This window comes from Branchiostoma lanceolatum, chromosome 17, assembly GCF_035083965.1.
Source record: "Branchiostoma lanceolatum isolate klBraLanc5 chromosome 17, klBraLanc5.hap2, whole genome shotgun sequence".
In the NCBI taxonomy this organism is placed as follows: Eukaryota; Metazoa; Chordata; class Leptocardii; order Amphioxiformes; family Branchiostomatidae; genus Branchiostoma; species Branchiostoma lanceolatum.
In genome coordinates this window covers 7,073,492-7,097,043 of record NC_089738.1, presented here as the reverse complement: position 1 = coordinate 7,097,043, position 23,552 = coordinate 7,073,492, and the positions used below count along the sequence as shown (strand labels likewise).

The 23,552-nt window shown below is 40.5% G+C and overlaps 4 protein-coding genes across 5 annotated transcripts; 1 reads left to right on the top strand and 3 right to left on the bottom strand.

Moving 5' to 3' along the window:
• Positions 1–157: 157 nt before the first annotated feature.
• LOC136423434 (cytochrome b-c1 complex subunit 7-like) lies at positions 158–22,046 on the top strand. 2 transcript variants are annotated; one of them, XM_066411574.1, is made up of 3 exons: positions 158–414; positions 1,500–1,622; positions 10,458–11,698. In XM_066411574.1, exons 1-2 carry the CDS (start codon positions 193–195, stop codon positions 1,614–1,616), a joined length of 339 nt encoding a protein of 112 aa, XP_066267671.1. In that variant the 5' UTR covers positions 158–192; the 3' UTR covers positions 1,617–1,622; positions 10,458–11,698. The 2 variants fall into 2 exon arrangements, with proteins under 2 accessions (XP_066267671.1, XP_066267672.1); XM_066411575.1 differs by lacking the exons at positions 1,500–1,622; positions 10,458–11,698 and adding an exon at positions 21,857–22,046.
• On the bottom strand, positions 2,765–6,776 carry LOC136423259 (contactin-associated protein-like 5). Its single transcript, XM_066411368.1, has 5 exons — positions 6,671–6,776; positions 6,354–6,497; positions 4,621–4,775; positions 3,384–3,519; positions 2,765–3,126 (listed from the first exon to the last, which is right to left on the bottom strand). The coding sequence occupies exons 1-5, from the start codon at positions 6,774–6,776 to the stop codon at positions 2,954–2,956; spliced, it is 714 nt and encodes a 237-aa protein (XP_066267465.1). The 3' UTR covers positions 2,765–2,953.
• Positions 12,947–15,491, bottom strand: LOC136423257 (contactin-associated protein like 5-1-like). The gene is made up of 5 exons (XM_066411367.1): positions 15,283–15,491; positions 14,708–14,833; positions 14,028–14,133; positions 13,751–13,894; positions 12,947–13,122 (listed from the first exon to the last, which is right to left on the bottom strand). Exons 1-5 carry the CDS (start codon positions 15,349–15,351, stop codon positions 12,947–12,949), a joined length of 621 nt encoding a protein of 206 aa, XP_066267464.1. The 5' UTR covers positions 15,352–15,491.
• On the bottom strand, positions 16,856–21,033 carry LOC136423433 (contactin-associated protein-like 5). Its single transcript, XM_066411573.1, has 7 exons — positions 20,814–21,033; positions 20,326–20,451; positions 19,819–19,933; positions 19,543–19,686; positions 18,659–18,813; positions 18,286–18,421; positions 16,856–18,158 (listed from the first exon to the last, which is right to left on the bottom strand). The coding sequence occupies exons 1-7, from the start codon at positions 20,913–20,915 to the stop codon at positions 17,989–17,991; spliced, it is 948 nt and encodes a 315-aa protein (XP_066267670.1). The 5' UTR covers positions 20,916–21,033; the 3' UTR covers positions 16,856–17,988.
• Positions 22,047–23,552: the final 1,506 nt, after the last annotated feature.

Here is a 23,552-nt window from a genome sequence, read left to right as displayed (position 1 = left end):
GCATATTCTGGACAAAAAACTGTTCTATAGAAGACAGCACCAAAAAAAATTTATTTGATATTGAAGATCAATAATTTATATATACTAATATTCATCTTGTTATGAATATTCAGGTCTAAAGAAGGATGTGAGTATGTAATATATTTGCGGTGTATGGGGTCTTGTCACCTTCAGCTCGATCTTTCTAGCAAAATGGCGTCGCGTGTCGCAGCGAAACAGACGGGTGGCGTATTTCGAATGATGCAAAAATGGTACTACGAACGGGCAGCCTTCAACCAGATCGGGCTGTTGAGAGACGACACTCTTCGTGAGACCGAGGACGTGAAAGAAGCGGTGAAGCGGCTTCCCGAAGACGTGTACAACGCCAGAGCTTTCCGTATCAAACGAGCGCTCGACCTTGACATGAAGAAACAGGTACAAATTTATTTTCGTTTATAAGTAAATCCCTTCCAGTTTTGATAGCGCAAGTAATGTTCAGTTGTGTAGAAGGTATGCTAGGTAAAGAAATTGTCAGCTTTGGAAAATTTAAATATACGAAAAGGCTAGTATTATATTAAACCGGCCACCACCACCCCCTAGGCTCCTCGCCCCCCTCCCCACCCAATGGGCCGTTCCAAAAAATAAAATGCTACACATGGGAACCTTGAGGCAAAATTGACCAAATTTTAATTGAGACTCAGGAAACGAAGAAAGAAAGTGGTCTTTGCCTAGGTCGTGTTGTCTCCCACAGTTGAGACATTCCAGGCAAGGCTGGAGGCCTGCCCGCCTTAGCCTAGGGCCTCTCCCCCTACTTTGCCCCTAGCCCTGACTGGGTTATCTGGGGATAAACCCAAGTTGAAGGAAGTGGGGTGGACGCCACAAATGGGTTTGACATCGCAAAATGCTAGCCTCTACCAGTCTCCGCGGGTCGCTGGGAAAATAGTAGAAATTGGCCAAATAGAGTCAATTGTATGAAGGGAGTCGGCTACAGAGAGAGGATCCAATAGGCAACCCTAACTGCGGATGGGAATGTTATCATCAATGGCCAAAGTCCCCCAGCAAATGTTCTCTCTATTTCCGACGCGGTTAGTCTGGTAGAGACTAGCAAAATGCCACGAGAGGGGGGGGTAGGCAAATCTGGTCTTTTGGGGCAAAATTTGACACAATGCTGGCATTGATTTGTACCAATCTTTATATAATAACTTGACCTTTAGAAGATGCTCATACCTTCTGACCCCTGTATTCATACTACACATGTGCTTGTTTTCTTTGACTTTGCTCTGATAGAAATCAGATGCCCTACTCAAGTAGCTATTCTTAAGGATACAAAAATTCAAAAGTGTCTGCATTTCAGAGAGCTTATTATGAGTGTACACAGTCTCATCAACCTCCCTCATCTGCAAAGAATTGGTCATCATTTTTTTTAAAGCACGGTTTTGTTTCAAACAATTTGCCACAAATGTCGATCAACTGTGATTGCTACAAACTAACAATTAAATTCTTTCTGTGTTCTTCCATAGGTTCTACCGAAGGAGCAGTGGACGAAGTTTGAGGAGGACATCCGATACCTGCAGCCTTACCTGGACGAGGTTTGGAGGGAGAAGAAAGAGAAGGAGGAATGGGACAGCCGCTATTGATGCTCATTTGCTCAAGGATTCAAACATCTCAACAACTAGGACTATAGCTACATTGATGCATATATGGTTCAAACTACTTTCACTGTGCTGAAGGACTAAGGACACAGTCATGTTCAACAGTCAGACAAATATGATAGAAATTATCAGATTTTATTCACCAAAGAAATTAAATTACTTTACTACCAGTGTGACCATCACATTGACTTTCAAGCAGAACTTACAAAAAGAACAACCGACATCACCAAGAGAACATTAAGTTACAAGTACAACTGTGGTTGGCATTGAGCATGAATCCTGTTCTAAGGTTTGAAGTGTACATGTCACAGGAATTTCAATTATCTTGTGGTTTGGTTATTTCATTTGAACAGGAATATATAACACATTAAAAGTTGCAGGTTAAGTTGTTATGGTACACCAAAATGACTACATTAAAATACATATATGTTCAACTCAAAGCGCTATTTACTTTGTTTATTTTTGTCTCAAGAGCTAGGTTCCAGCCATAAACTATACTAATAGCGATGGGTTACATATAGTATATGTGTTACTATTTAAACAATACAATAACTCAACTAAAGTTGTAACACGTTACAGCAGTTCTAGTGGAATGATTGAATCCAAGCAAATCAAAATGTTTTCCAGCTTGTAAACTAGCCTAGGTAATGGGTACCATCCTCCATACTACCTGCTGGCTCAGTCTTTTCACTTGCTAAGCGCTCCATTAGAATATGTTTTACAACTTTGTGGGGTCGTGTGGCATAACGGCAGACTGTTAGGCCTAGTCCCGGGTTCGAATCCCCTGACGCTACCAAAGTTTTGCCATTGGGAAAGGCACTTTCAAAGACTTTCTTAACTTCACGCAGGTGTAAAAATGGGCTACTGTACTCTGTAACGAGACACTGTTAAAAGAAGTTACGAAAAACTTGAGTACAGTGCCACATCATCCTTGTCTGTCCAAAAGCAAAATTTAAAAGAATATTTAAAAACTTCAATGACATACCTTACCACAAATTATTGACACCTCAGACCTAACATCATTAAGCAAAGAAATGCCTGTCATAATAGTGCATGACTAAACCTTAAGCAAAGAAATGCCCGTCATAATAGTGCATAACTAAACCTTAAGCAAAGAAGAGCCTGTCATGAATAACTAAACCTTATAAGAAAAGAAATGCCTGTCATAATAGCTTGGTTATCTAAATAAAATGTGTTAGTTAAACATAGAATGTAATACGTGACTTCTCCATGTTTCATGCTACAATGTTTTAGTGAACACAGTTCTACTGAAGTATTTCTTTGACAGGAATATAATAATTTACAGATAGTCTCAGCTAGACTCAGGGGTAGCAGATGAGTTTCCCTAGGGTGTGATGCCCCTGTTCAGTACGTCTACTAGTATCCCCAAACCTGAGCTGGGTGACTGGCAGGTCATCCTTATGGAACAAGAACCCAGAATCTTCACGCCATGTGCTATCATCGGCATCACAGTTGCATCTCTTAGAGCATGTGCCTGTTGAACAAAAAAAAAAGGCTTTGTTTGTGTCAAAGGCTTGCAATATGTCAACTCTGGTAAAATTTACTAAAAACAATGGAATATTTCCTACAAAATGATCAATTTTGTCATTTTTCAATGAATTGTGTAAAAACGATCATTGCATTGTACATGTGTAAACACAACACTTGAAAATGACATCTAACATAATTCGCGTGTGCTGTTTTGACTTCAATGGTATGACCTTGCAGGTTGCAGGTTGGTACTTTAATTACCTGAGTGTCCACAGGCACATTTCCCACTCCCAGGACTGGCACCTCCCCAGTAGTCAGCCTGGCGACCATCCCAAGTCACCCACCAGGCGTGGGGTGTGCCAGCCGAGTCCCAGATCACTGAGTGATAGCATTCATACTGGAAATACATATTTGTGTTATTTCTAGCTAAGGCCACAGCAAGTAAATTTTATGGATGACATCCTCCACAGACTCCAAAATTAATCAGATAGGGCGAAAAAACAAAACAAGGCGGGCCAAAAAAAACAAGATTCCTACAATTTCAAATTTTGAGATCATAAGTCTTGTTAAACAAGAATTGAAGCGACGAAATATGATATCATGACCAACAGGTCTTTTATTCCTGTTTTCAACCAATGAGGTTTCATATATAGTATAAAACTCCCTTGATTTAATGTAAACATGTCATTGTAGATGTGTATACATCTCAATAGACTAACTACAACAAATGCAGAAAAGAGCTTGTTGTACCATCATCTGAAGCAAATACACTTTGAATTCATATGTGATGAAACACCTTGTGTAGACCCCCCCCCCCCCCCCCATTATTTATATAATGCCCTTGCTAGAACAAATGCAGAAAACAGCTTTACCATCATGGGCAGGAACTACACTGGGTATTCATATGCAATGAAACACCTTAGACTGTCAACATTTAACTGTTCTTGAAGATGTGTACACAGCTCAATTAACTAGAACAAATGCAGAAAACAGCTTGTCATACCATCATGGGCAGGAACTACACTGGGTATTCATATGCAATGAAACACCTTGGACTGTCAACATTTAACTGTTCTTGAAGATGTGTACACAGCTCATGCAATTAACTAGAACAAATGCAGAAAACAGCTTGTCATACCATCATGGGCAGGAACTACACTGGGTATTCATATGCAATGAAACACCTAAGACTGTCAACGCTTACGACATATTTGCCAATTTTTGGCATGTTGACCACCGTCGGAGGGCAATGAAATTTCTTGTTTTTTATTTCGAAATCAGGCGAAAATTAATGAGCGCGCTGATGTCATCCATAAAAATTACTTGCTGTGGCCTAATAACAATCCCCATAAACTTCACAATACCACGCCACCGATATTAATCTGACTCACGGTTGCAATACTCCGTGGGACATAGAATCATCATCAAAACTTGTAGCTTGCATGCCACCTGCTGAAGATAAGGTTACACCCAGACCGGAGATGTAAACAGCGCCCACCTTGATATGCTGTTTGCACAAGCTTGACTGGTCTATCAGAACTCTCATTTGATCCATGTTGTTCCAGTATGTCACATTCTTGGAGTAGGATCCTGGACCAGTAAACGCATTTACATGTGTCCGTGTCTCACTGTTGTGGCCAATCAGGGTGATTGCTGAAATTGTAATTAAACATGAAAATGTTTGCCTAAGTGACAGTTACTTAAGTCTTTTCTTCTGAGCAGCATCTTTGTGAGTGTGTGTGTGTGTGTGTGTGTGTGAGTGTGTGTGTGTGTGTGTGTGTGTGTGTGTGTGTGTGTGTGTGTGTGTGTGTGTGTGTGTGTGTGTGTGCGCGCGCTCGCGTGTGTGATTGTACAACACTATTCCTACCCCATAGAATACTTGTTACACGTATTTGGCATTTTGCAGCTGCTTGTCTCTCCATTTCGCGACTCTGGAAATACAAATACTAATTCAAATACATCCTGACTATCCCATCCATGTATCTTACTGTATTCCAAATAGGTTATGAAACTTCTGTGATGCCCTTATCATCAAAACATACACAATATTTAATATCCTTGTTGGCTGTTCGTCTCGCTCTACCTATTATAAAACGCCATGGATCGATTGATCGAATGTCTTTCCGGTATCTGTCAATACTTTTCATACTTTTTGGACACAATTTTTTTTTTTCTGGTTAACGCTATGCTCACTAAATCGAAAGATTATTTTACATATATATGCTGACATTGCCTGCTATGCCATATAACACTCTTTGACTTGTGCTAACCTGTTCCTCCCACAACATCACACAACCATCGGCAGGACCCCACGGTCTGGTCCGTCAGGGTCGATGACGTAGAGTTCCTGATTGTTGAATCCACTTCTTTCTACTACTTCAGTGCAGCTGGATGGTAGACTACTGTTGTCTGTTCGGAAACGTCAGAGTAATTTCTTTTTGATATCAGTGCAACATGTGCGAAGGTCTACGTCTGTCTACTACTTGTATCTACTTGGTAGGAAGGTTTATTATTGGATAATAATACATTTGTCAACAACAACAACAACAAAAACAAGTTATTGATCTTACCGCCTGGGCCAGGCTGAGTTGTGTTATTGGTGTTCCCCTCAAGGGGGTGTGAGTGAGTGTGAACTTGTGGTCACCATGAAACGGCTCGAAAGCTACTCAATGCCAATGGTTACATACATGTACGTTTGCTTTGCCAAACAATTGCTAGTACACACTACCCAGGATCATAAGTTTATGTATTATGTCAGTAACAGGGAAAAGTCTACATACTAAGTATGGCAAAACAGTATCCATGGGCCAAAGCAGTATCCATTGGCCAACCGGTCATACTAAACGAAAACAATTTTGCTATATCTTCATAAAATACCTGTCATTTGCTTCTTGTATGTCCCTCTATTTCGCGACTCTGAAAACTTTTTTGCACCCTTACATCCAGACTATCAATTCCATGAACTTTACTATTAAACAAGTTTAACAATTGTAATGCCCCTATTATCAAAACATTCAACATACACTTGATTAAATACGTATTTGTTGGCTTGATTCATCACTCCAGCTATAAGAAGTCAGATTTAATTGAATGCATTTCGTATTTGTCAATGCTTGCCAGAAGTTTTGATGTCATTTTAAACTCTTCTAAAGTGCTCTTTGCATATGTTATTGTCATCTAATTTCTGACATTGCCGGCTTTGCCATATAACATTCTTTGACTTTTCCTAACCTGTTCCTCCCTCAACATCACACTGAACAGTCATCGGCAGGACCCCACGGTCTGGTCCGTCAGGGTCGATCACGTAGAATCGGTCAGTGTTGAATCCACTTCTTTCTGTTACTTCCGTGCAGCTGGACGGTAGACCATTTTTGTCTGTTCAGGGATAGTAATAGCAATACTTAACTTGAGGATATTGTATGAGTGCAACCTATGTTACAATTGGACGATGATGTATTTGTACAAAACCATGGACACTTGCCATACTCTCTTCGAATGGCTGTCAACACATTTGTACAAAATAAACCCTGTCAAGTTATTGATCTTACCCCCTGGGCCAGGCTGAGTTGTGTTCTTGGTGTTTCCTTCAAGGGCTGACAGCCTCTGCTGAAGAACATCATTCTGTTGCCTCAGCTCCTGATAGTTGTTTTGCATCTGTATGGCAAGTAATTGGTGTTATCCAGGTAGATGAAAGACGTTTGTGCGATACGTACAGATGCCTTGGCGATCATTCAATGAAACATTTTTTGTAGTTTTTCTGCTAGATAATACCCCTTCGTTTTCTTTTGTTCTAAGGAATGATGTGGGCAGACACTGGGTCCTTAGAGAATTATCAGAAGAATTGATGACCTAATAATATTTGGTAAATCTTAAGCTGTCGCTAATCACGCATCCAAGCTGCTTCATCAATTGTACAGTACATGGTTTTCCTATATTTCCAAGAGGTGCCATTTCTGTCCATCCAGTTACTTTATCGATCCCTGGGATTATTTTCATAGCGATTTTTAAAGCTCTTGCCTGCTCACGAATCTGCTGTAAATCGGCCTCTCCTTGCCCCGAACCACACTGCTGCACACTGGACGGGGGGAGCACAAATGTGTAGGAACACTCTCCGCCCTGGGTGTAGCCACTGTGTGCTCGCACCTGTAGAACAAGTGGGAGTGAATGTAGTTTACAGTAGATCGTTTTTGTCGGCACCGTGTCTGGTTAAGTGGTTACAGACCTTTATGTCGGAAATTTCCCAGTCACAGTGCGCATTCGCCTCACTCGTTCGGAACTACAATTTACGAATAAGTTAGGTACTAGTAGGCTGATCTGAAAATGTATCGATTAAAAAGATAAACCGATCAATCATTACATTTACTGTTCTTGCGTGTATCAATCGTGATGACGTTAACCCTATCCAGACTGGGGGTGGCTGAAAGTGCCAACTTTGACATCGTATAACTGCCGAACGATATATGCTAGGACTACCAAACTTGGTGGCTTTTCCTAAAATTTAGTTGGCAACAATATCATGATGGTTGTATAAGTTTATCTTTTTTTTTGCCATGGCAACGGGTTTCTGAAAGGCATTTTATGCAAAAATCACTGATTTTTTAAAAACAATTATATTTCTTAGGTTTTCTTGCTCAACTACACTAGTTATCCTACATGTATAGCATCATATGTAATAAGATGTAACTTTCATGATTTGATGTTAATAATTTATGCTAATTTGATGACGTAATCGGTCAAAATCCAAGATGGCGAACCATTACACTATTTTAGGTATCAACAGGCTTTTTCGCCTTCAAAATCGTCACTATGTGGCATTTTCTTTACCAGAAACATTTATATTAACGTTTCTAGTCTATTTTTAGTGTTTTTTGGGGTCATAAGTGGAAAACAAAGTATTTTTGAAAATTTCAAAATGGCTGATCGAAGATGGCGGATCCCAAGGGGTCGCTAACAACACGTGACGTCATTTAATGACGTCATTTTGACATTAACGTAGTAGCGATTTACGTAATATATCTTGGTATACCTTAGAATCAACAATGCATACTATTTTGTTTAATACCTTTAGATATTACGGGAATTCCCTATTTAGCCAATAAAATCACGTCAATGACGTCATAATTACGTCATATTACGTCAAGACGTCACCAAATTTCTAGGAATTATAAAACTTTACATGAACATCACTCCCTACAAATTTGGGAAGGATACATCATACCGTTATCATACCGTTCAGAAGTTATGAGGGGGGGCCGAATGAGCCACACACACCCCCCCCCCCCCCGGTCCCAGATATCCCCAAAAAGCCCAGTCTGGATAGGGTTAAAGGTAGTTGCATATTTTCCGCTTTTATGTGTATGTACCTCCTTTGTTGTTAGAATAACCATAAATAGTTACCTCGTGAACCTTGCTACTACTGACGAATGCATCACTCATATTCATACTTAGTCTAGAATTCGAAGTCTTTTTATGTCGCACCTCCTCTAACAGCAACCTCAACTTCCCACTGTACTTGTTTTACCAACAACTGTGATGAGAATACAGATTTCCGTGGCCACTGCTCTGGCCTTTCAAGTAAGCTTTGTTCAAATGCAACTTGCGTGACCACAGACGCAAGAACACCTTGCATTCTGACGCGCCAGTACTGTTGACATCACGTGATCACAGCTTTTGAATTTCACTCATGCATGCATACAAGAGGATGTGCTACGAGGAAGTAAATTAAATCCTAAGCTTTATGCGCGAGCTGTAAATCACAGTATTCCGAGGTTACCAGACGTCCAACATGAAGTGTGTTTTTGGTCTGTCTGATGTTCGTTACCACCACCAAAAATGACCACTATGGCCAGGTGGCTGCTATGTTCATGGCCAGGTGACCAGGTTTGACTGCATACACAAACGTAAACAATATACTATCACCAAAGCCTCAAGCCCTACAAATTCACCTTTTCTACATACAATCAGCATCGACATGATTAGTATTACGTTGAATGCTTTGTCGACTCCCTTCTGTAGTTATAAATGGCGTCAATAACGTAAACGCTGCACCACTGATAAAGATCAAGAGCAGCAGTTGCTCCCATGGCTTTGCTGCTTTGTATCAGCACAACTTCGACCTACCTCTTGGGTGGACTGGCCTGATGTGAATCCCGCTGTAGTGAGGACCACTAGACAGACAATGAACTTCATGTTGCTTAACATGGCATGCACTTTAGATTGCAATGTATCTTCTGAGGACGTCCGGTCAAGAATACTTCTTACACCGCGCAGAGATTTCAGGTTACTTCCTCATCGCACTTCGTCTTGTATGCTTAAATGCATGAGTGAGTGAACGCCAAAAGCTTTGGTCATGTGATGTAACTGCTTGAGTGAGGGGACAAGGGGACCCGAGTTCGAACCCGGGCTACCTCCAAACATGTCTGCACATGCGCCCCGACGTTGTGCCCTTGGGAAAGGCACTTTACACGACTTTCCTCACTTCACCCAGGTGTAAATGAGTACCTAGCTCATCTAGGGTTAGGGAAGTCCCTCGGATAGGACGTTAAATGGAGGTCCCGTGTTTGGGGAGAGCCACACCCTGCGCACGTAAAAGAACCCACCACACCTTTCGAAAAAAGAGTAGGAACATGCCCCGGTGTGAGATGGTCCAAAACATACAGTCCTATGACCACACATGGGTTCGCCCTTAGTATTAGCCTCCGGCTAGTTGGGCAACCCTGGCATGTACATGCTGAGCCAACAAATAAATAAATAATAAATAAGTGCTTGAGTGAAAAAAATGTGCCTTACAGCATCGCATTGCGCAACAGTTCTGGCGCGTCTAAATGCAAGGTATGCTTGCGATGGTCACGCAAGTTGGATTTGAATAAAGCTTACTTTCAAGCTTGATAAACTGGTGCAGTGGCAATGGGAATCCGTGAGAAATCAGTCAACGTCAAAATGTTGTCACATAGAAGACTTCAAATGTATAAGTGGTGTATCTTTTTCCTTGCAATACTAGTATCCGTGGTACTGCTTTTAAGTACTGGCCGTGTCTGTTTTCTGACCTCTATAGAACATGAACACTGCAGAAAGTTGAAAATACCATGTACGATTTATCAGAAATAGAATAGTATTGATACATATCCAGCTCTGCCAAGCTACCTTATTGAACTACACCTCTGGCGAATGCAAGAATTATCCGAATGAAATAAAAGCGACGGTATTCAACATTATAACTAACTTCTACAGCACATTTTAACGGTTTAGGGGCTTCTGAAAGTAACAGTAACGTACGATACCCTCAGCCTTACTCAGAAGAAAGAGAGGGAGGAATGGGACAGCCGCCATTGCTCAAGGATTCAGACATCTCAACAACTAGGACTATAGCTACATTGAAGCATTTATGGTTCAAACTACTTTCACTGTGCTGAAGGACTAAGGACTAAAGTCATGTTCAAACATTCAGACAGATATGATAGAAATTATCAGATTTTATTCACCAAGGAAATTTATGTCACACCTTTTACTACCAGTGTGTTCATCACATTGACTTTCAAGCAGAACTTACAAAATGAACATCCTACATCACCAAGAGAACATTAACTTACAAGAAAAACTGTGGTTGGCATTGAGCATGAATCCTGTTCTAAGGTTTGAAGTGTACATGTCACAGGAATTTCAATTATCTTGTAGATTGGTAATTTCATTGGAACAGGTATATATAACACATTAAAAGTTGCAGGTTAAGTTGTTATGGTACACCAAAATGATTGCCTTAAAATACATGTATGTTCAACTCAAAGCACTATTACCTTTGTTTATTTTTGTCTCGAGCTAGGTTCCAGCCATAAACTATACAAATAGCGATGGGTTACATGTAGTATATTGTGTTACTATTTAAACAGTACAATAAAGTTGTAACAAGTTACACCAGATCTAGTGAAATGATTGAATCCAAGCAAAATGTTTTCCAGCTTGTAAAATAGCCTGGGTAGTGGGTACAATTCTCCATACTAACTGCTGGATCAATCTTTTCAGTTGCTTAGCACTCCATTAGAATATGTTTTACAACTTTGTGGGGTCGTGTGGCGTAACGGCAGGCTGTTCGGCCTAGTCCCGGGTTCGAATCCCCTGACGCTACCAAATGTAGTAATACCAATGTTGTGCCATTGGGAAAGGCACTTTCAACGACTTCCTTAATTTCAACGACTTCCTTAATTTCACGCAGGTGTGAAAATGGGCTACTGTTCTCTGTAACAAGACACTGTTAAAATAAGTTACGAAAAAACTTGAGTGCAGTGCCACATCATTCTTGTCTGTCAAAAAGTAAAATTTTGAAAAAAATTAAAAACTTCTATGACATACCTTACCACAAAATATTGACACCTCAGACCTAACATCATGTAGTGCATAACTAAATCTTAAGCAAAGAAATGCCTGTAATAATAGTGCATAACTAAACCTTAAGCAAAGAAATGCCTGTCATAATAGCTTGGATATCTAAATGAAATGTGTTAGTTAAACATAGAATGCAATACGTGACTTCTCCATGTTGCATGCTACAATATTTTAGTGAACACATTTCTACTGATGTATTTCTTTGACACGAATATGCTTATTCACAGATAGACTCAGGGCTGGCAGATGAGTTTCCCCACGGTGTGATACCCTTGACCATAACCAGCAGTACCCCCAAACCTGAGCTGGGTGACTGGCAGGTCATCCTTATGAAACAAGAACCCAGAATCTTCACGCCATGATGTGCCATCATTGGCATCACAGTTGCATCTCTTAGAGCATGTGCCTGTTGAACAAGGGAATAAGGTTATCAGTATGTTTTGTTTGCGTCAAGGGCTTGCAATATGTCAACTCAGGTAAAAACAATGGAAAACGGATATGTCTTGTCCTACAAGATGATAGATTCTTTCATTTGTCAATGAAATGTGTGAAAACAATTAAACTTGAATATGACATGTCACATTCATGACCATGATTAACACAATAGTTCAGGTGTGCTGTTCTGGCTTCAATGGCATGAACTTGCCTAGTGGAGGTTGGTGCTTTACAGTGTGCAAAATACCTGGTTGCACGTTGCACAGTGCAACAATATTTCGGTTGGTGCATGTTAATTCCAAACCCAGGTAGCGCAGTGTGCAACCTTATACTTTGAGCCAAAGATCTCTGGAAGCTCACAAAAACACAGTGTCACTCTCATAAAATTCGGTAAATCTTCAATTGAAACAAAGAAATCAACACTTTTTCGTTCTAAACCACCTAAAACCCTTCATAGATCGTGGAATTTGAGCTGAAAAAGACGAAAACACACTGCCCTCGGCTAAACAAGATGTTGTTAGGTCAATGGGGACACAATACTATCTAATTTATATTTTGAAATATTAGTAGTATTATATGCTACATACGAGCTCAATTTGAAGAAATCGGTGAATTTTGACATTTGGATGTGCAACCTAGCATTTGCCCTAGGTTGCAACCTGGCTCAAAAAGTATTTCGCACCCTGGCTTTATAATCACCTGATTGTCCACAGGCACATTTCCCACTCCCAGGACTGGCACCTCCCCAGTAGTCAGCCCGGCGACCATCCCAAGTCACCCACCAGCCGTAGGGTGTACCAGATGAGCCCCAGATCAATGAGTAATGGCATTCATACTGGAAATACATATTTGTGTTATTTCTAGCTAATAACAAAAACCCCATAAACTTCATAATACCACGCCACAGATATTAATCTGACTGACGGTTGCAATATATTTTTATCAATGTTCATAGAACTTGTTGGTGGTTTGCCACCTGCTGAATATAAGGTTAGACCCAGACCGGAAATCTACATGTAAACAGCACCCACCTTGATATGCTGTTTGCACAAGCTTGAGTGGTCTATCAGAACTCTCACTTGGCCCATGTTGTTCCAGTATGTCACCTTCTTGGAGTAGGATCCTGGACCACCAAACCCATTCACATGTGTCCGAGCCTCGCTGTTGTGGCCAATCAGGGTAATTGCTGAAATTGTAATTTTGCATGAAAATGTTTGCCTATTTATTCTGAGCAGCAATTTTATGTGTGTGTAAGTGTGAACTTGTGGTCACCATGAAACGGCTCAAAAGCTTCTCAATGTCAATGGTTACATGTGCCTACTACATACCAAACAGATCTTTTGGTTGGCAAAAAAGTATCAATGGGCCAAAGCAGTATCCATTGGCCAACTGGTCATACTAAATGAAATTTTGCTACTGTACTAGTATATCTCCATATGATAGCTGTCATTTGCTTCTTGTATGTCCCTCTATTTCGCGACTCTGAAAAAATGATTTTTTTTATACAGTTACATCCAGACAATCAAATCCATGCTGTACTATTAAAATTTGTATGGCCCCTATCATCAAAACATTCAACATACACTGGGTTCAATACATACTTGTTGGCTTGACTTATCACTCCAGCTATAAAAAGGTCAGATTCATTTGAATGCATTTCGTATTCAATGTTTGCCAGAGGTTTTGATGCCGTTTTACATTCTTCTAGTTAACACCATACTCTTTTGATCTAAAGAGCTATCTGCTGATGTTATTTTCACCTCATTGCTGACATTTCCGGCTTTGACATAAAACATTCTTTGTCTTTTCCTAACCTGTTCCTCCCTCAACATCACACTGAACAACCATCGGCAGGACTCCACGGTCTGGTCCGTCAGGGTCGATCACGTAGAATCGGTCAGTGTTAAATCCACTTCTTTCTGTTACTTCAGTGCAGCTGGAGGGTAGACCATTTTTGTCTATTCAGGAATATTAATAGAAATACATAACTTCAGGATATTGTATCAGTGCAACCAATGAGGTAACCTCCTTGGTGCAACCTATGATAATGATGCATCTGAGTGTACAAAATAAGTCCGGACAATATCTTACCTCCTGGGCCAGACTGAGTTGTGTTCCTGGTGTTTCCTTCAAGGGCTGACAGCCTCTGCTGAAGAACATCATTCTGTTGCCTCAGCTCCTGATAGTTGTTTTGCATCTGTATGGAAAGAAATTGGTGTTATTTGGGAAAATGAAACGCGTTGATGCAATACGTCCTTGGCGATCACTGCACAAAATATTTCTGGTAGTTTTTCTGCTCGGTAATACTCCTTCGTTTTCTTTTCTTTTGTATTGAGGAATAACGAATGAAAGACATTTATTGTACATTTATGCTTAAACAAGCAAAGTACAGGTCATGGTGATAAGCAAAGGAATACATACAGTGATGATAAAACAACGTAATAGAAGGTGATATCTTACTACGTCTAATATGACTAATCTATACTTGTCTACTATTTACAGGTTCGACTTCTTCTCGCTTCTTATACATGTAGGCAAACGCTGGGTACGTAGAGCATTATCAGAAGATGGCATAACAATATCAGGTAAATGTTTAAAAACTTCAGATTCATGCATTAGCTATAGCTAATCACGTATCCCATCTGCTTCATCAATTAATGGTTTTCCTATATTTCCAAGAGGTGCTATTACAAACATGAGTGTTTTCACAGTTATGTCCACCCAGTCACTTTATCCCTGAGGCCATTTTCATTTTCAGCTCTTATAGCTACCTGCTCACGAATCTGTTGTAAATCGGTCTCTCCCTGTCCCGAACCACACTGCTGCACACTGGACGGGGGGAGCACAAATGTGTAGGAACACTGCCCCTCCTGCGTGTAACCACTGTGTGCTCGCACCTGAATAACAAACGGGAATGTATCACGGTGAATGTATGTAGTTTACAGTAGATCGTTTTTGTCGGCACCGTATCTGGTTAAGCGGTTACAGACCTTTATGTCGGAAATTTCCCAGTCACAGTGTGCATTCGTCTCAGTTTTTTTTAACTATAAACTGAAACATCCTGGAGGGAGATGTCTGCAGCCGCCGCATGGCCATGCATCTGCCCTGGTGCCTTCGGTTGATTGCACTTTGATTGATAAACTGAAACGTAAACAACGTACTATCACCAAAGCCTCGAGCCCTCAAATTTCACTTTTTCATAATACTATCAGCATCGACATGATTAGTATTACGTCGAATGCTTTGTCGATTCCCTTCTGTCGTTGAAATGGCGCTGCGCCATTGATACATATTAAGAGCAGCAGTTGCTCCTGTGCTGCTGTGTATTAGCAAAACGTCGACCTACCTCTTGGGTGGACTGGCCTGATGTGAAGCCCGCCGTAGTAAGGAACACTAGACAGACAACAGACTTCATGTTGCTTGACACTGCATGCGCTTTAGACTTCTATGTACAGATCCTTTATGGACGTTCGATCAAGAATACTTTTCTTCGTACCGTGCAAACAAGGATTTAAGAGTTATCTCTGCGTATACGTAAATCTTTCTGAAGTTACGTTATGCATACATGAGCGAACGCCGTCTTGAAAATGTGATCATGTGATGCTATTGTTGTGGATCAGATGAGGTATCTCAAATTTTGCCCCGGGGTTGCTAAACACGTCTGACCACACCGCCATTTTAACACTGGTATTTGTCACAGCAAAATGCAAGGCGTGCAGTGATCACGCAAGGTTCATTTATAGAAATACGTGCGTACTCCAGTGGTTAGCGATCTTGCCTCTGGAACTAGAAGCCGCGAGTTCGATCCCGGCTGTGTCGCTCACCCGACATGCACGCTACCGGAAAGGGTCGCAGTCATTAGGACGGGACGTTAAGCCGTGGTCCACTGTTCATCGTGCTTGTTGAAAAGAGCTAGGGGAATTTTCCCGGTACAACGAACCTATAAATGCTGTATATATCGTCTGTCTTCCTGTCGGGACCAGTGGAAGATTAGCTCATCTGTTCATTGAGTTCATTTGAGCTAAACTGATTCAAGCGATCACTTTCACTTTAAATACAACTGTTACAACTGGTCCAGTGGGAACTCTTGTCGTGCCAGTACTGCAGCCAGTTTAGGACTTCACTTTGCTTTATGTCAAAGGAACTGTCGCGTATAAGACTTCTAAAGTATTGGAGGATCATTCGTTAGTAGTAGCTAACCAGCGATCGTTTAATAACAAGGGTGATATTTCAGTATCGTCAACCTCATAGGTATTTTCTGGTCACTTCCATAGGAGGTACATGAACACAGTATTTAGAAATATGCAACTACCTTTAATATCATTACCATCTACGATTTAAAGGCAAAATAACAGTAGATGTAAACAATTAATTTATCTATACAATTAATACGTGGTTCGATCAGCACAGCTATACCTACCTCATTTGAAGAGACTTCTGGCGATAGCCTGGAATCCAAACCTATTATAGCTCCCGAGTCTTCTGGAGAGGAGAATCTGGAGCTAGCTATAAAAGGTTTGCAATTGGATACCAGGCTATTCTGGCGAATGCAGAAACTTTCTAAATAAAATAAAACTGAGAGTATTCAAATTTACAATCAACATATCTACAGATCATTCCAAATGTAAAACCTAACCATCAAATTTGTTTGTTTACTCCCACTGATTCTAGCTCTCCCCAAGGGGCAATGGACAAAGTTTGAGGAGGACATCCAATACCTGCAGCCTTACCTGGACGAGGTTTGGAGGGAGAAGAAAGAGAAGGAGGAATAGGATAGCCGACATTGATGCTCAAGGATTCAGACATCTCAACAACTAGGACTATTGCTACATTGATGCGTATATGGTTCCAACTACTGTACTTTCACTGTGCTGAAGGACTGAGGACACTTAGTCGTTTTCAAACAGACAAATATGGTAGAAATTATCAGATTTTATTCACCAAGGAAATTTATGTCACACCTTTTACTACCGGTGTGTCCATCACATTGACTTTTAAGCAGAACTTACAAAATGAACAACCGACATCACCAAGAGAACATTAAGTTACAAGTACAACTGTGGTTGGCATTGAGCATGAATCCTGTTCAAATGTTTGAAGTGTACATGTCACAGGAATTTCAATTATCTTGTGGTTTGGTTGTTTCATTTAAACAGGTACAAATAACACATTAAACGTTGCAGATTGAGTTGTTATGGTACACCAAAAGGACTGCATTAAAATACTTGTATGTTCAACTCAAAGCACTTTTAACTTTGTTTATTTTTGTCTCAAGAGCTAGGTTCCAGCCATAAACTATACTAATAGTGATGGGTTACATGTAGTATATGTGTTACTATTTAAACAATACAATAACTCAACTAAAGTTGTAACAAGTGACAGCAGTTCTAGTGGAATGATTAAATCCAAGCAAATGAAAATGTTTTCCAGCTTGTAAACTAGCCTGGGTAGTGGGTACCATCCTCCATACTACCTGCTGGCTCAATCTTTTCACTTACTAAGCACTCCATTAGAATATGCTTTACAACTTCGTGGGATCGTGTGGCGTAACGGCAGGCTGTTCGGCCTAGTCCCGGGTTCGAATCCCCTGACGCTACCGATGTTGTGCCATTGGGAAAGGCACTTTCAACAACTTTCTTAACTTCACGTAAGTGTAAAAATGAGCTACTGTTCTCTGTAACGAGACACTGTTAAAATAAGTTACGGAAAACTTGAGTACAGTGCCACATCATCCTTGTCTGTACAAAAGCAAAATTAAAAAGAAATTAAAAAAAAAACTTCAATGACATACCACAAAATATTGACACCTCAGACCTAACATCATGTAGTGCATAACTAAATCTTAAGCAAAGAAATGCCCGTCAAAATAGTGCATAGCTAAACCGTAAGAAAAGAAATGCCCGTCATAATAGCTTGGTTATCTAAATGAAATGTGTTAATTAAACACAAAATGTAATACGTGACTTCTCCATGTTGCATGCTACAATGTTTTAGTGAACACAGTTCTACTGATGTATTTCTTTGACAGGAATATGCTTATTCACAGATAGACTCAGGGATAGCAGATGAGTTTCCCCAGGGTGTGATAACCCTGACCTCCATAACCAGTATCCCCAAACCTGAGCTGGGTGACCGGCAGGTCATCCTTATGAAACAAGAACCCAGAATCCTCACGCCATGCGCCATCATTGGCATCACAGTTGCATCTCTTAGAGCATGTGACTGTTGGACAAGGAAAAAAGGTTGTCGGTAGGTTTTATTTGTGTCAAGGGCTTGCAATATGTGAACTCAGCTGTTCTGGCATCAATGGCATGAATTTGTGTATTGCAGGTTGGTGCTTTCTAATTACCTGATTGTCCACAGGCACATTTCCCACTCCCAGGACTGGCACCTCCCCAGTAGTCAGCCTGGCGACCATCCCAAGTCACCCACCAGGCGTAGGGTGTGCCGGAAGAGTACCAGATCACTGAAGCATAGCATTCATACTGGAAATACATGTTTGTACATTTGTTAGCTGGCCATGAACATGAACTGCAAGATGTAATTTCTTTAGTGGGACACTGTATCATTGTTGTCATAAAACCGTCTTGTAGCTGACCTAAGATTCACCTGCCTAGCTCAGCTCAGCTTGTGCCGACTTCAAATGTTGGAGCAGACACAAGTTAGACAGGATTGAAACTCAGACTGACCTTCGGCATGTCTGACATGTAAACAACACTTACCTTGATATGCTGTTTGCACAAGCTTGACTGGTCTATCAGAACTCTCATTTGGTCCATGCTGTTCCAGTATGTCACATTCTTGAAATAGGATCCTGGACCACTAAACCCATTCACATGTGTGCGTGCCTCGCTGTTTTGGCCAATCAGGGTGATTGCTGAAATTGTAATTATGCATGAAAATGTTTGCCTAAGTGACAGTTACTAAGTCTTTTCTTCTGAGCAGAATCTTTGTGAGTATGTGTGTGTGAGAGTGTGTGTGTGAGTGTGTGTGTGTGTGAGTGAGTGTGAACTTGTGGTCACCATGAAACGGCTCGAAAGCTACTCAATGCCAATGGTTACATACATGTACGTTTGCTTTGCCAAACAATTGCTATCACACACTACTCAGGATCATAAGTTTATGTATTATGTCAGTAACAGGGAAACTGGTGTTGACTTGATAAGGAAGTCAACACCAGTGATGAACCGAAACGAGGGGGATACAAACTTAGCCATGTTTGAGGAAAGTGTTCTCACCGCATAAGCGCCACCTACATCGGCTACTTATAGCGGTGAGAAGCAGTACTCCAGTCAGAAGCTCTGAAGAAGGTGTCTGGCAGACACCGAAACGATAAGCAGGTGAGATTACCTGGTTGTGTAAAAAGAATCTCCTATACCCTTCATTTAACCTTGTTGGCTTGATTCATCACTCCATCTCTAAAAGGTCAGATTTAATTCAATGCATTTCGTATTTGTCAATGCTTGCCAGACGTTTTGATACCACTTTACATTCTTCTAGTTAACACTATGCTCCTTCTATCTAAAGTGCTCTTTGCTTATGTCATTGTCATCTAATTTCTGACATTGCCGGCTTCGCCATATAACAGTCTTTGACATTTCCTTACCTGTTCCTCCCTCAACATCACACTGAACAGTCATCGGCAGGACTCCACGGTCTGGTCCGTCAGGGTCGATCACGTAGAATCGGTCAGTGTTGAATCCACTTCTTTCTGTTACTTCCGTGCAGCTGGACGGTAGACCATTTTTGTCTGTTCGGGAAGAGTAAGAGTAATAATACTTAACTTCAGGATATTGTATCAGTGCAACCAAAGAGGTAACCTCCTTGGTGCAACCTATGATAATGATGCATTTGTACAAAATAAACCCATACAAGATCTTACCCCCTGGGCCAAACTGAGTTGTGTTCCTGGTGTTTCCTTCAAGGGCTGACAGCCTTTGCTCAAGACCATTATCATGCTGTCTCAGCTCCTGGTAGTTTTTTTGCAGGTCATTCATCTGTATGACAAGAAATTGGTGTACCAAGGGAGCTCAACAGTGTTTGGTGATCACTGAATAAGTAAATATTTTTCACAAAACTTAACATAAGCATGCTGGATAACAGTCCTTCCATTGCCTTTGCGCCAAGAAATAATGTATAAAACCAAGCAAACATTGGGTACTTACAGAATTATGAGAAGAAGTATTAGATGAATATTTAAAAGCTTCAAATTTATGCATAAGCTGTTCAATTACATGTACATGTATCCGGGCTGCTTCATCAATCAAATACATGGTTGTTCCACCGATTTTCATGAGAAGTCATTACAGAAATGAGTGTTTTCAAAGTTGTATGAACTCAGTCACTTTATCCCTGAGGTCATTCTCATTGCAATTTCCAAAGCTTTTACCTGCTCGCGAATCTGTTGTAGATCAGCCTCTCCCTGCCCCGAACCACACTGCTGCACACTGGACGGGGGGAGCACAAATGTGTAGGAACACTGTCCGTCCCGGGTGTAGCCACTGTGTGCTCGCACCTGTGGAACAAATATAATGGGGATGTAGTCTTATTTGTCATGACATCTTGTACCCATCTATCGTAGATACTTTTTGTCGCCAATTTGGCCAATTTAAGTGGTTACAATTTAAAACATGACAGACCTTTATGTCAGAAATTTAGAAGTATATTGTGCAACCGGCTCAATCGTTAGAAACTATAAGCAAACGTTAACAATGTACAATCGCCGTAACCTAAAACCCTCACTATTACGCCAAATGCTTTGCCAATTACCTTCTGTCGTTGGAAATGGCGTCAATAATGTAAACGCTGCACCACTGATAAGAATTATAAGCAGCAGTTGCCTATGTACTGCTGCGTATCAGCACAGCTTCGACCTACCTCTTGGGTGGACTGGCCTGATGTGAAGCCCGCTGTACTAAGGAACACCAGACAGACAATAAACTTCATATTGCTTAACACTGCATGCAATTTCGACTGCATATCTTCTGTGGACGAATACTTTGCTTTGCACCGTGCAGACAGAGATTTAAGACTTATTTCTGTGTATACATATATACGTAGCACTTCCTGAAGTAACGTTATGCATACTTGAGCGAACGCCAATGCCGTATTGAAAAGGCGATCATGTGATGCTATTGTTGTTGATCAGATGAGATATATCTCAAATTTTGCCCCGGGGTTGCTAAACACGTCTGACCACACCGCCATTTTAACACTCAGGTATTTGTCAAGGCAAAATGCAAGGCGTGCAGTGATCACGCAAGGTGCATTTACAGAAATACAACTGTTACAACTGGTCAAGTATAACTGAAGTGGGAACTCGACAAAAACTTAATCATCGTCTTGAAATCATCTTGTCGTGCCATTACTGCAGCCAGGTCAGGATTTTTTGGTTTATGTCAAAGGGACTGTAACATATAAGACTTCTAAAGTATTAGAGATACAATCGATAGTACGAAGCTAGCCAGCGATCGTTTAACAAGGGTGATATCGTCAACCTAAAAGGTATTTTCTGGTCACTGACATGGGAGGTACATGCATACAGTATTTAGAAATATGCAACTACCTTCAATATCATTACCATCTTCGATTTATAGGCGAAATAACAGTAGATATAAACAATTCTTTTATCTATACAATTGATACGTGTTTCGATCGGCATAGCTATACCTACCTCATTCGAAGAGACTTCTGGCGATAGCCTGGAATATCCAAACCTCTCATAGCTCCCGAGTCTACTCTCCGCAAATAGCGGAGAGGAGACTCAAGAACTATAATAAGTTTGGATACCAGGCTATTCTGGTGAATGTAAGAACTTTCCAAATGAAATAAAAGTGAAAGTATTCAAATTTACAGTAAACATCTAAAGATCCTTCTAGAAGTAAAAGATAGCCATGAAATCGCTCTGTTTACTCCCACAGATTCTCCCCAAGGATCAGTGGACGAAGTTTGAGGAGGACATCCGATACCTGCAGCCTTACCTGGACGAGGTTTGGAGGGAGAGGAAAGAGAAGGAGGAATGGGACAGCCGCTATTGATGCTCAAGGGTTCAGACATCTCAACAACTAGGCTATAGCTACATTGATGCGTTTATGGTTCCAGCTACGTTCACTGTGCGGAAGGACTGAGGACACTTAGTCGTTTCCAAACAGTCAGACAAAATATATGATAGAAATTATCAGATTTTATTCACCAGGAAAATTAAAGCACACCAGTTGAAGCATAGCTGAACAAATGAATTTCCTTCACCCCAAACACATTATATTACAAGTACAACTTTGGTTTATGACTTGATATTAAGCATGAATCCTGTTCAAATGTACAAGCGACAGGGTTTCATTAAAATATGTTCAACTCCAAACTTGCAAGCGCTATTATCGAACCTGTAAATAGTAGACAAGTATAGATTAGTCCTATTAGACACAGTAAGATATCACATTATATTACGTTATATTATCACCACTGTATGTAGTCCTTTGCTTATCACCATGACCTGTACTTAGCTTGTTTAAGCATAAATGTACAATAAAGGTCTTTCATTCATTCATTATCCTTGTGTATTTTTGTATTATGAGCCGGGTTCTAACTTCTGGGCACACAATATATCATTGGATTACAAATGATATGTGTTTAACTTGTTACGAAAGATGAATAAATAAATAAATGATAGGGCATTGATGAAGGTTAGACATCCAGGTAATAAGATATGCCCAAAATAGTGATTCAAACAAGTAGATAAAACTTTGAAACAGACGTTCAGACAGAATCCACTGTCTTTTGTCAGTGACTCATACGTTAAATGACATGGGTTGTATTAGAATAACTGAAGGCAAGCAAATCAAAATATGTTCCATCGTGTAAACCACTCTATTAAAAAATGATGCAACTTCTATGATACCTTACGACAAATCAGGAACATTGACACCTCATATCTAACATCATTTGCTAATGATGTAATACCTAACAAACTTGCACTAAGCAAAAAAAAGGCCTGTTGTGATAACTAGCGTATTTGGTTATCTTAGCTAAACTAAGTTAGCATGAAAGTGATAAAAAATGTGTAATGACTTGTTATATCTTGAAGTCCTGATATCCTGTGGTTCTGATCCTTTTCTTTGAAGGGCAGACAAGTATTCACATGATAGACTCAAGGGTAGCATATGAGCTTCCCCAGGGTGTCATAGCCTTCTTCATTGTCACTATCAGTATCCCCAAACCAGAGCTGGGTGACCGGCAGGTCATCCTTGCGGGACAGGAACCCAGAATCCTCACGCCATCCGTAATCACCGACGTCACAGTTGCATCTGCCATTGTAGCATGTGCCTGTTGGACAAGTGGACATGGAGTTTGAGGGTATAAGTAATGCCAAATTGTCCTGTAAAATATATAATGTGACTTGTTGATAAATCGTGTAAAACTGTGTTAACACAAAGAATTTACATCTGCCATGAGAAGCATAACTTCTAAATCTAAAGGAAGTATGGTCAAGGGGGATGATTTATGATCAAGGCACAGGTGGAAAATATAAATATATATGTTATGGCTTCAATAGAATACGTTTGCATGTTGCTGGTTGATGCTTTATAATTACCTAATTCTCCACAGGCACATTTCCCA